At 32.7% G+C, this 13,540-nt stretch overlaps 1 protein-coding gene and 1 long non-coding RNA gene across 2 annotated transcripts in view; one reads left to right on the top strand and one right to left on the bottom strand.

Moving 5' to 3' along the window:
* DYNC2H1 (dynein cytoplasmic 2 heavy chain 1) overlaps positions 1-13,540 on the top strand; it is a 364,114-nt gene that overhangs the window by 298,790 nt on the left and 51,784 nt on the right. The window contains exon 84 of the mRNA XM_029208148.1: positions 4,903-5,112. Within this exon, the coding sequence (XP_029063981.1) occupies positions 4,903-5,112 (210 nt within the window). The remainder of the gene's footprint in view (positions 1-4,902; positions 5,113-13,540) is intronic.
* Positions 1-13,540, bottom strand: part of LOC114886953 — a 48,168-nt gene that overhangs the window by 3,154 nt on the left and 31,474 nt on the right. Inside the window, exon 2 of the long non-coding RNA XR_003791463.1 lies at positions 48-103. This is a non-coding gene — a long non-coding RNA (uncharacterized LOC114886953). The remainder of the gene's footprint in view (positions 1-47; positions 104-13,540) is intronic.

The raw sequence follows: 13,540 nt of genomic DNA, 5'->3' as shown, positions 1-13,540 counted from the left end.
TCTTTCAACTCTTTGTCGTCACCACACTCATACTTCTATTTTCTTACCTTTTTTCTTCCTTTGTCTTCTATCTCCTTTCCACAAGCTTGTCAGAAATCCACTTCTGAAGAGAGATAATTTAATGCAGATATGTCAAACTTTTGACTTCTCTGATTATGAATGCTTAAGACAGGAGTCTGTTGAACTTGAATTAATCAGTTAACAATCTTTGGATTGCAACTGATGGAAAACCCAGTTCAAACTGGCTACGGCCAAAAAAGGGGAATTTATGGTGCCTATAACTGAAAAAAATGTTAAACTGGTTTCAGTCACAGCTTGTTACAAGGAACTTGAAAGGATGTCATCAGGACCCAGTAATATATATATATATATATATATATGTATACTTATTGTAATATATATGGTACATATATTCTGAAAGATCTGATGCACTGAAACCGATATGATAATGATATATGTGGGTGTATGTGTGTATGCTCCATTTTTCATACAGCCTCTCTCTTTATTGTCACAAAATGACTACACCTGTTCTCTACCTTATGATCTCTTAAGGTCAGGTCTAGTGGAAAGAAACAGGTATCTCTTTATCAGAAGACCCAGACAAGATTCTTTTTGCATTTTTTTATCTCTGTTTGGTAATCTGCCCATCTGTGGACAGGACATGGAATGTCCTGACTATGGTTAGGACAGTGGAATGCTTTGATTAGTTAAGCTCTAAGTCACATACTATTGATAGCTTCTGGAATTGAGTTGAATCAACTTTACCAGAACCATATGGACTTAGACTTCAGAAAGTTTGTTTCTTCCTAGAGAGATATTAGAAAATTATTAGCTAAAGAGGAATTGAAGGGTTACTGGAGGGAAAAAGTAAAATTTCTACCACATGGAAGTGAAGATATTACCCCCTTTTCCATAACTCATAGAGCCACCACACCTTTGTTTCTAATATTTCTGATTTCCTTTTTTGCTTTTTAAAATGACTATTGAGTCTTTTAATAGTTTTCTTATCATAGAAAACATATCTTGGACAAAGACGTGATTGTATGACATGGAAAAAAAATACGTCTGTCCAATTGTTGATTACTGTTTTATAAGTCATGGGTAAATATACACATAGAAACTATAATTCACATGTTACTAATTTCATTGAATTGCAGATCTGGAAAGGACTCTGATGTTATCTAGACCAGTACCTGAATCTTCACAATGTTTTGAATAAGTGGTAGTGTACTTGAGAGGTTTGCAAACTACAGCTCATGGGCCAAATCTGACCTGCCGCCAATTTCTATAAATACAGTTTTATTGAAAGCCAGCCATGCCTGTTTGTTTATATATTTTCTGTGGCTATTTTACACTACAACAGCCAGAGTTGAGTTGTTATGACAAAGACCTTATGGCCCACGAAGTCTGACATATTTACTATCTGAACCTTTACAGAAAAACTTCCTAATCTCTAGCCTAGTCATTGCTTAAGTTTCCTTTAGTGACAAAAATTCTTTCTGAGAGAGAACCATTTTCAAAAAGCTCAAAATAATAATTATTATTTTAAAAAACCCAAAGAACAGAAAGAGTAGTACTTCCATGTGTCATCCATTTTACTTATGTCTAAAGTCGTTATCTCACTTAGGAAACTATTCTAGTTAAAACACAAAATTCTGGATTAATACCTAAATTGCACCAAAATTAGACTAGCTTTTTTCTTGCCCCAAAGATATTTCTTGCTTAACAGTTAAGTTTTAAAATATCCACAATCTTTTCTTCCCCAGCAGCTCCATAATTATATAATGATTTTCTGTGAATACACTTAGCTTTTTAATGACAAAATGAACTTTAAAATGTCAAAGATACCCTTCAAAAGTGCATGATTCCATATTATATGTGTTAGCATACGGTATTTGTTTTTCTCTTTCTGACTGGCTTCACTCTGTATGACAGACTCTAGGTCCATCCACCTCACTACAAATATCTCAATTTCGTTTCTTTGTATGGCTGAGTAATATTCCATTGTATATATGTGCCACATCTTCTTTATCCATTCATCCAATGATGGACACTTAGGTTGTTTCCAACTCCTGGCTATTGTAAATAGAGCTGCAATGAACATTTTGGTACATGACTCTTCTTGAATTATGTTTTTTTCAGGGTAGACAGGAATAAAGACACAGACCTACTAGAGAATGGACTTGAGGATATGGAGAGGGGGAAGGGTAAGCTGTGACAAAGTGAGAGAGTGGCATGGACATATATACACTACCAAATGTAAAATAGATAACTAGTGGGAAGCAGCCACATAGCACAGGGAGATCAGCTAGGTGGTTTGTGATCACCTACAGGGGTGGGATAGGGAGGGTGGGAGGGAGAGAGACGCAAGAGGGAAGAGATATGGGAACATATGTATATGTATAACTGATTCACTTTGTTATAAAGCAGAAACTAACATACCATTGTAAAGCAATTATACTCCAATAAAGATGTTAAAAAAAAAAGTGATTTTTTTTCATGATTCAATTCAATACATGATTCAATCAATTGTATTTGTGAAAAAAGAAAAAGCTTTTCTTATAACCAATTGATTAAAGATATGACTATCATCCCTCGATAGTTTCACTAAAAAGCGTACTATAATGATGAGTTATAATTTACTCATGGTGATTTTAGCTATTTGAATTGTAAATAATACTTAATTTAAGTTTTTTTGGTTTTAAGGTTATGTAATACTCTAACATGTTACTACTGCTATAAATCTTCTCTATACTTCATCCTTTTAGAATGTATAAGGTATCTACATTTTTGTGTTACAGTTATTTTACATTAATTTTTTATCAAAATTTTGTGAAGGCCTATAGGAAATGGATTACATTATAATATATATTACAATATACTTTGATGTCTTCTGCTATATTTTTCTCAGTCATTAATTTATCAAAGCTTATATCACCGTGTGTCTTACTATTCATTTTTTTCACAATTTTTTTCATCTTTCATTAATCCAACACTTTTTGAGACCCTACTGTATGCTGTTTTCTCCTCTGTCCTTCTGTTCTTATTGCTGAACTTACATCATTTTACTTGATAGTTTCTAGACGAGCACTATGCAATAGAAATATAATGTGAAACACAAATGGGAGCCATATTTGTAATTTAAAATTTTCTAGCAGCCACATTTAAATAAGTATGAAGAAACAAGTGAAATTAATTTTACTAATACATTTTATTTAACCTGATACATTCAAAATATTAGCATTTCAACATGTAATCAATATAAAAAATTATTAATGTGGTATTTTGCATCCTTTTTTTCATATTAAGTCTTTGAAATTCATCTGGTAGTTTACACTAACTGCACATCTCTAGACCATATTTCTTACTTGAACTCTATTTGAATTTTAAGTAATTTTGATAGTTACTCTCCTAAATCAGCCTTTTTAACAGTTCAGTAAGTTTGCTGTTTTCTTACATTATAGAGAAGTGGAATCTTGCTTGAATGACCTAAGTTTGGGTGTTCTTCTTCTATAAAGTAATAGTGCAAACAGTGCAAATTTGTCTCATCAGCTTAATAGGATGGATAAAAATCCATAAACTAAATTATTATTTGCTAATCTTTGCCAGTCTTAGTATAAGATTGATAATGATTTAAGTACCGCATATTATTCACTTCCAGGAATGGTTTTTAATATAAGGAGTTATGGAAAGTCTATAACCTAAATTTTATGTCAGTTTTATTATTTAATTGATTGAGGTTGGAGATGTGTTAAGTGTTATTTATTGTATGCTCTGGTTCAGATAGTTAATTTCAATCTAGGGGGTAATAATTCTAATTAATTTTCATAATATTATACTCTTTTTCTCTTCTAGATTTAGTTTTGAGTTCACCACCATTTATTTATTTAAGTGGGTATATTTATGTACATTTTTATGTCTATCAAAAATGATTTCAGCAGCTTTAATATTTTAAATATAGCAGTAATAGAAATAAAATGCCTAAATTTGAACTCATAGCCTAAATCTATCCTCAGGAATGATCTCATGCCAATAAAATTTATTTCATGATTATTTATTTAATGGCAATAGCCATGCTAGATCACCATTTTATGATATTAAATTATCATGCCAGATTACATGAAAAAGAGACAGTGCTCTCATGGAAAATATGAATGTGACAACCATTAGAACAAAGAGAGGGGATCCTTAACTAGGATTGTAAGCAGAATATATAGAGAAAATTAAGATAATGGAGAGCAGGTAAGAGTACAGGCCTTCCCAGATTTATCTCTTGACAGTTCTTTGACACTTTTAGAATACTATTGAAGGTGATTTTTTTTCCTCCCAACCACATAAGCTGTTTAGAAACATCTGTGATTCCTTGAGCTTTTCTTAACAATTTGAGAAGCCCTAGAATTTCCATGTATCAGAGCCTCTGTTAAAATATAGACATAGAAATAAATACTAAGATATAATATTCACTGGTACAAGATCTTTGGTGTGATTTTTCAAATATACATACAGATAATTTTCAAATTGAATTAAATGTCCATTCACATATTTTTCATAGCCATGATTCCTTCTGCTCTCCTTACAGTGGTAGAGTGGTAATTTAGCTGTGCTGCTCTCTTTGCATTGGCTTACAGTGTGCCATTCTTACCATTTTCCACCGATATTGACTGCTCCTTCTCAGCATGGTTCCCTTTTCTCAGTTCCTACCCCCACACCACTTCAGTGTTGGTGAACTGCAGAATTCCCTTCCTATGTATTTACAGATTTAATAAATTTGACCAGTCATAAAAGAGAGTATTTCAAAACAAGATAGACCAGCAAAAGGTTTTAATAACTTTTGAATGTTTTAATGTATCAGTGATTTGTGTTACTTTTCAGTAAATATGACATGATGTATTATCTTTTTAGAATTCAAACCTGATTCATCAGAAAGTGTTGCCTCCTAATGATCGACAAGGATCTCCAATATTATCATTCATCGTTCTTGAACAATTTAATGCCATTCGCTTAGTACAAAGTGTTCATCAGTCTCTTGCCGCTCTCAGCAAAGTCATCAGAGGAGCCACCTTACTGAGTTCAGAAGTACAGAAATTGGCAAGTGCTTTATTAAACCAAAAGGTGAGCCAATACTATATATATATGTGGGGTATTTTTAATTAATGTGAGTGGCTCTTCCATCAGGTATACATTTGTCAGGAGTCTTACAGTTTACTGTAAACCATAACTATAACAGAAAACCCAAGTTAAAGTAGCTTAAGCCATATAGGAATTAATTGGCTGTAGTAACTGAAGGATCCAAGGGTAGCTAGCATTAAGTCAGCTTAGCAAGAGCTTAAAATTGTCATTAGGATCTCAGTTTGTGTTATTTATTTACCGCTCTAGTCATATTGTGTGTGTGTGTCTGTGTGTCTGTGTGTGTATGTGTACATCCTCCATATTAATTTCACTTTTGGGTGGGTCCTCTACACGTGGTGGTACCCCAGCAGTCCGAGTCTTATATCCTCTGAGTTCTAAGTCCAACAGAAAGAACACCTGTTTCCTGGCAACTCAAGCAAAAAATCTTGGGATTAGCTTTGATTCATACAGAATGGCTTGTGTTTTATGCCTAGTCCCATACTAGTTCTGTGGGCAGGGTATGCAAAGCTCTCATTGGCTAGGGCTTTAGCCAAATGCCTAACCCGGAGCTGGGGATAGATTCAGCTCCATCTGTAACACATTTACTACAAGTAAGGGAAGGATGGTTACCGAGTAGAAAAATCATAAGCAGAGGAAAAGGAAATCAACACATCTCTTGCTGAGTAATTGGACCATTGTAAATAACATTAAAATCCATGTTATTTCAGATCCATTGGATAGAAACAAGAAATATGGAGCATCTTATATAGATTCACTTTAGCTTTTTGGAAAAAAATTCTTTGTAGAACTTGGCATCCGGAAAAGATTTCACTAGAGCTCTATAGGAATTTAGAAAGAAAAGTGTTTTTGTTTTTGTTTCTCCCTACTGTTTACCCTCAATATAGAGAAATCTCTGGTAGTCAACCTAAAAGTCTTCTCTGTTTGAAGATAAAAGGTAGGCTTCCTAGAACTTCCTATATCTTACTCCCTAACATAAAAAAGATTTCTCTTTTAATTCAGGGTACTATAACAAATTAACATAGAATGGATGGCTTCAACAACAAGTATTTATTTCTCACAATTCTGGAGGCTAGGAAGTCTAAAATCAAGTTGCTATTAGATCTGGTGTATGGTGAGACCTGCTTCCTGTTTTGCTGATGGCTGTCTTCTTGCTGTGTCCTCACATAGTAGAGAGGAATGAGAGAAAAAGCAAACTCTCTCCTGTCTCTTCTTATGAGGGCACTAATTCCATCATGAAACCTCCACCCTTATGACCTAATTAATTCCCCAAAGCCTCATCTCCAAATATCATCACATCAGGGTTTAGGGTTTCAACATATGAATTTTGGGGGGACAGAAACTTTCAGTCCGTTGTAATATTCTTTTTCACATATACAAAAAGACCTATTCCAGCAAGCTTATGTTCCTTTTTCCTTTACCCTGGAAAAGAATCTCAGCTTTGCCTTGTTTCTTTGTATATAGATTTTTATCTCTATTTATCAACTGTGATTATCAGAATACTGTAGTATTGTATTGTACTATAAACTATAACTAATTTGTTTATAATTTGAAGTAGATATATTATCAGTCATGAAAGCTTCATGACACAGTGAAGGAACCAGTGGGAAAGGGTTCTAAGAAGTTTAAAATTACATTAATTAACTCATTTAATCACCACATTAACACTACAAGAGGGTGCTGTGTTATCGCATTTTACTGTGAGGAACCTAAGGCAGAGGGACATTATATAACTTAACCAGAGTCACACAATGAATAGTTTACAAAGTCAGGATTTGAATCTAGGCAGGTCTGATTGTCATCATAAATGTAAATGTTTTAAATTTATTTGTGAAAAGATAAATACTCCTGAGAGTGTATTTCTTTAAAATCCAACTACATGCTGTATAAGGTCAAAATGTATGGTATAGACCAATTATAGTTGCATTCAGTGTAAGAGGAGAATAACGATGATGTAAGAACATGACTTGTGTAGAAGAGAACAGTAAGTCCAGTGGGACTGGTATACAAAGAACTGTAGTAAAATTAAGGTTACATCAGATTTTGAAGTCTTTAAAGCCAAAGAGAAGAGCTTGGATTAAATGCTATAGGCAATAAGAATATTTTCATGTAGATATAATGTAATAAAATAGCTAGGAATGTGGCTTCCAGAATAGGTCTGCCTCTTTCATTCTATTCTACCACTTAGTAGCTGTGTGACCTTGGGTAAGTCACTTAAACCTCTCAATACATTACCTTTCCCATTTGTCAAATGAGAGTAATAAAGGGACCTACATCATGGGATTGTTATGAAAGTTAAATTATATCATGAGTAAAGTGCTTGACACATAGGAAGCACCCTCTAAATGTTAGTTGCTTTTGTCACTGTTACTTTAAGAGAATTTCATTGTGTGAAAAACAGCTTTTGGAGCATTCATCTGATAAAATTGTGCAAAATGAGTTTATAGGAGTAGGGATACCATGTACGTTACTATTTATTCATCTCAGTTAGAGGTCGTTAAGGCATAGAATAGGGTAGTTCAAGAGGGTTCTATGTAATATTAATGAAAAATATGGAAGGTAATGGCAAACATGGTTTCTTGTTTTGCTTCTACTGTTAACCATCTGGGTAATCTTTGGCATAAACACTTGAAAAAAATGAATAACTTAAATTATTTTTTATGATTGTAATATAATGTGGCTTACAATAGATCTTATTAACAGATAACAAAGAACTAAATGGGTTTTATTATATGAAACATTTTCCTTGAATAAGACCAAAGAATGGTATTTTAGAAAAGGGTCATAGAGCTTTAATTCTTTATAACATTTCTTCCTTTTCCCTTGGCCCATTAAGATCTGCTAAGTATTTCCTATTTGGTATAGCAACAGGACCTGATGACTTATTTCTTAAAAATATGTTTATGTAAGATGTATGTAATGTCATTGTTAATTTATTAAATTAAGTATTCTACATTACACTTTGATTTAAGAAATATAGCCTCTGAAATATCACTGTTTTTGAAATATTTGTATAATTTGCATGAAAGTGAATTTGTTAAAATTCTTTCAAAGGATAAAAGAGGTGTTTTACAAAGCATATTTAAATTCTATCACAGATAGTGGCTTTGGAAATATTTCAGGGTGTTTGGTGAAACTCAAATGAGACTCAGCTGACTTTCACTAGGATAAGATCAGTAAAATAATTTTGACATTTACTTTCTAATTAGCTTTACCAAAAATTTGAATCTAGTACTATCGCATTTATTTCACGATAAAAGTTTAATGTTTTATTACATTTGAATGTGACAAATTTTGAATTATGTGATATGATTTAATGTAATGTAGGAAATAGTTCAGTACTTGACATTTTCTTTACTGTATCTGAAATGATTGGACTAAGAATTTTCCTAAAGAGAATTATGACTTTTATTTCCTTGACACTTTTCTGGTGATCTACTGAAACTTTTTTTGTAAAAAGTTACAATACTTATAATTTGTTTGTTAAGGACAATGATATTGTAGAATATTGTTATTTTTCTTTTACATATTAGAACAAAGGCTTTAAATCATGATTTAAAAGATATGCAAAAATTGAAAAGATAGAACACTAAATTACCTCATCTTTCTTGCTGAATAATCACTAAGGGTATTACCACTTTGTAGAAATTAATAGATTGCGTTGCTTTTTAAAAAAATTATTTTAATAGTACCACTTTAAAGCCAGTGTAAGTATTTCCTATATATTTCAGTTTATCCTAATGTACTGGGTAGTAACACTAAATGGCTTTTTAATTTTTTAAATCAGGGAGTCACTCAACAATACAGCACAATTGCTAATGGATCCTGACTCTTTAAAATAAGTTTCCAAACAACTGGTGTTTAACCTTTTTCAGATCACTGACAGTTTTTAAAATTGAAGGAAAAAGATGCACTGTCTTAAAATATATATACACACACATAAAGCTTTATTATATAACTTCAGGATATCTAAGAGTTAAGATCTCCTCTGCTAGACAGGTTTTTCCTTTCACTCCTTTCTCTGCCATGGTCTTCTTTATAGCAGTGTCTCTCAAAGCATGGTCTCAAGACCAAAAGCATCAGTATCACCTGAGAACTTGGTAAAATTATGAATTCTCAGGCCCCACCTCAGACTGTTGGATCGTAAGCTCTAAGTGTGTTGCCCTGCAATCTGTTTTTTATCCATCCCTTGACGTGGGTCTGATGCATGCTAAGGTTTGAGAAACGCTGTTCTGTAGTCAGATGTCTCATAAAAATGTCAGTAGCACCTGCTTCCTCATCTTGTGCCATCCCCACTCCACTTCGTAACCACCTGTGCCACCTCCGTCATTGATTTCCCAGTCTTTGGGAGAAAAGGAAAGATGAAATGGTTCTTATAAAATGGTTGGAGACCCCATGTTTTCTTAAAGGCCCCCCTTTTAAAATTTACCTACCTTCATACAAATAAGTTCTTAGAAAAGTCATACCCAAACTATTTTACCAAATGATAATTATTAATGTTGAATAATTAGCATTTTTCCATTAGAATAAAGTAGTAGCTTATGTTTTATATAACATTTTACCAGTTATGGTGCACTTGTGTAGCCCTCATCTAATTTTTTACTCTCATCACCTTCCTTTTACTTAGATTAGAAAACTGAAGCTGAAAGGAGTTGGTATTCTGGTAAAGTGTCAAAGCCCATGCTGCAGTCCTGATGTTGTGTTTCCTAGATCAGTATTCTTTGCACTTCATCTCTCATTGCATATTTTGTTAATTTGATCATGAAGCTAGATGGTAGTCTTTGTAACAAGAGGCAGATAGCAGCTTTATGAAGACTGAACTCCACATACTCATCTCCACAGGCCTACTAAATACTAGGATGGAATTGCCCCACCCCCGCATCTCTAGCTTTACTTACAATCAAAATTTGATTATGTATACTTATAAATGGAAATCAGTTTCTATTGATCTATGTAAGAACAAAGGGGCCTGCAAAAACCCAGAGTCTCTAGTATCTTGGAATTCTGCTTCAGTATCCCTCATTTATAACCATCATTTGCTATGATAAGAGAATATATTTAGATGAAAGATGAAATGTACAAATTCCTTGAAAGATAGAAACTGCCAAAGCTCATTCAAGAAGAAATAGGTTACCCATAGCCTATATCTATTAAGGAAGTTGAATTTGTTATTAAAAACCTTCCCGCAAAGAGAGCTCCTAGAATCCACTGGTGAAATCTAACAAATATTTAAGGAAGAAATAATACCAAATCTGTAAACTATTTCAGAAAATAGAAGAGGCAGGAATACGTCCCTGCTTTTTCTGTGAGACCAGCATTGCCTGGTAATAAAACCTAACAAATACATCATAATAAAAGAAATCTACAGACTAATTTCCTTCATGAATATAGACACTAAAATTCTTACCAATATTTTAACAAATTGAATCCAAAAAAGTATAAAAATGGATAGCCAAGTGTGGTTTATCTTAAGAATACAAGTTTGAGTTAATAAAAAAAATTGATGTTATTTACCATTTTAATAGCTAATTTTAAAAATCGTGATTATCTTTATAGAGACAGAAAAAGCATTTGACAAAATTCAGCATCCAGTCATGACAAAACCTTTCACTAAATTGGAATTTGAGGTGAACCTTCTTAACCTATGAAAAACCTATAGCTAACGTAAGAGTAAAAGACTGAATGTTTTCCCCCTAAGACTGGTAATAAAACATTGAGGTCTCACCAGTTCTTTTCAGCATTATACTGAAGGTCCTAGCTAGCACAACAAGTTAAGAAAAAGAAATAAAAGCCATACAAACTGGAAAGGAAGAAGGAAACCTATCTTTTTTTTTGTAGAGGATATGATGAACTATTCACAAGCTCTTAAGAAATATAAAAGCTCTAAGGCTAGTAAGAGAGTTTAAGTTTAGCAAACTTTTGGTAAACACATTAAAAATGATGTATATCCTGGAAACAAACTATTGAGTATTGAAATATAAAAGTACCATTTGTAATAATAGCAGAAAGATGATATATCGGGATAAAATTGACAAAAGATGTGTAAAACTTTTGTACATACTGAAAACTACAAAACATTGATGAGTGAAATTTAAAAAGACCTAAATAAATGGAAAGATGCAGTGAAAGTTGTACTGTGCTCACAGATCAGGAGACCCATTATTACTGTTAAGATGTTAGTCTTTTCCAGACTTATCCTGAGATTCAACACAGTCCCGATAAAAATCCTCTGTAGAATTTTTTTATAGTGATTGAGAATTCGATTTGAATAAAATGCAAAAGACCTAGTGTAGCCTAAACAGTTTTGAAAAAGAAGAGTAAAATGGAAGTTCTTACTCTTCATGATTTCAAGACTTATTAAGGTATTATAATCAAAGCAGTGTGGTAATGGTAGAAATATAGATATATAGCTCAATAGAACAGAATAAAGAGTTCAGAAATAGACCCACAGATATATGATCAATTCATTTTCACCAAATATACTGGGGCAATTAAATGGAGACAGGGAAATTTCTTTAACAAATGGTAGTAGAACAATCAAATAGCCAAAAGCCTAATAATAATAATAGTAATACATACACCTGTACCTCCAAACATATACAAAAATTATCCCCAAATTGATCACACTGTTATGAAAATTCAAAGTAAGCCACAAACTAGGGGAAAAGATTTGCAAGACATACCTCTAACCAAGGAATATATATCCAGAAATATTAAAAAGAAATCAATTCGAAAATGCAAAGACAAACATCCCAATTTTTAAAATGAGAAAAAAGATTTGAATAGACACTTTATCAAGAAAATATACATATATTTAATTATACCAACATGACATTGGCCTAAATGAGTTTATCACAGAAAACAATGCAGAAAGAATCCATAAATTCTTAAAATCTCAGAGAATGTAAAAACATATATTTGACATATGTTCAACATGTTGAACATTATTTTGAAATAAATTTCACAGAAGTAAATATACATTTAATCTGTTTTTATTAGATTTTATTAGATGGAAAAATTTATAGATTATCATTTTACATGCTGAACATATTTGATGATTAACTTATCATCTTTCCCAAAGCTTCATTATAAGTATTTTTAATACTTCCAGTTGTATGTGTATGCTATGCTGAGGATGCTATGAATCTGTTACATATTGGAAAGACAGATATTAAATAATACTTGTTTTAAAATGTACATACATTTTTAATAGAATTTATCATCCTCCACCAATAGCCATTTTCAATCATCAGATCCTTTCTCAAGGTGCCTTTAAAATTATTTTGGTATGCTGTACTACTCGTCACAACAGCAATGTGTTTTACCAGTTATCCGGTTTGTTTATTTCCTTGACTCTTTAATTTTTTTGGTAATTCTGGGTTAATTTAGTTAAATTTTTGTGCTAATGAGGTCATGATTCAATCCCTAAATTGACTTCTTGGCTTCAAATTGTTATGTAAATTTGAATTTTTAAAATAACTATAGTGACCTTCAAACTTATCACCCAAACTGTAGTTTTAAGAATGAAAGGGACTCCTACCTGGATGGAACTCTGGGACAATAGGGATCATTAGGCAAATTGGATCTATGGACATCTTATTTATAACTCTGTTTTTTCAAAATGTGCAAGGATGGAAGAGAAGCTGGGATTTTTTTTAAAAAATTAGTAATCGGATGACATAATAAATAATATTCAGCAAACATTTATTGACCATCAACCATGGACTCTCTATACCATGCCAGGCCCTAGAGATAGGAATAATACGTAGTACACGGTCTCTGTATTCAATGAGCTCAAAGTGGGTAACAAAAATATTATCAAGCACACAATGCTGGCATAGACTCAAGAAGGAAACTGGTTTCTTCTTTTCCTTTCTCACATTTTTCCAATGAAGTTTTGTAATTGTGGCAATATACATATATCATAAAATGTATCGTTTTAACCATTTTAAGTGTACAGTTCAGTAATGTTAAGTACAGTCACACTGTTGTGCAACCAATCTCCAGAACTCTTTACATTTTACAAAACTGAAACGCTACCCATTTAAACAACTTCCCATTCCCCCACCACCTAGCCCCCAGCAACCACCATTCTACTTTCTATCTCTATGAATTTGACTACTCTAGGTACCTCATATAAGTGGAATCAAGCAGCATTTGTCTTTTGGTGACTGGTTTGTGTCACTAAGGATAATATCCTCAAGGTTCATCCATATGTAGCATGTGTCAGTATTTCCCTTTTTTTTCAGTGCTGAATAATTTTCCATTGTATGTATATGCAGATGGTCCCCGACTTAAGGTGGTTTCTACTCTATGATGAGGCAAAAGTGATATGTATTCAGTAGAAACCATACTTTGAATTTTGAAGTTTGATCTTTTCCCTGGCTAGCGATATGTGGTACCTTATGCTCAA

The sequence above is a fragment of the Monodon monoceros genome, unplaced genomic scaffold (genome assembly GCF_005190385.1).
Source record: "Monodon monoceros isolate NGI ecotype Baffin Bay Population unplaced genomic scaffold, NGI_Narwhal_1 Super_Scaffold_7, whole genome shotgun sequence".
Classification (NCBI taxonomy): domain Eukaryota; kingdom Metazoa; phylum Chordata; class Mammalia; order Artiodactyla; family Monodontidae; genus Monodon; species Monodon monoceros.
The sequence above is the reverse complement of the archived record's forward strand: the minus strand, read 5'-3'. Positions and strand labels throughout refer to the sequence as shown.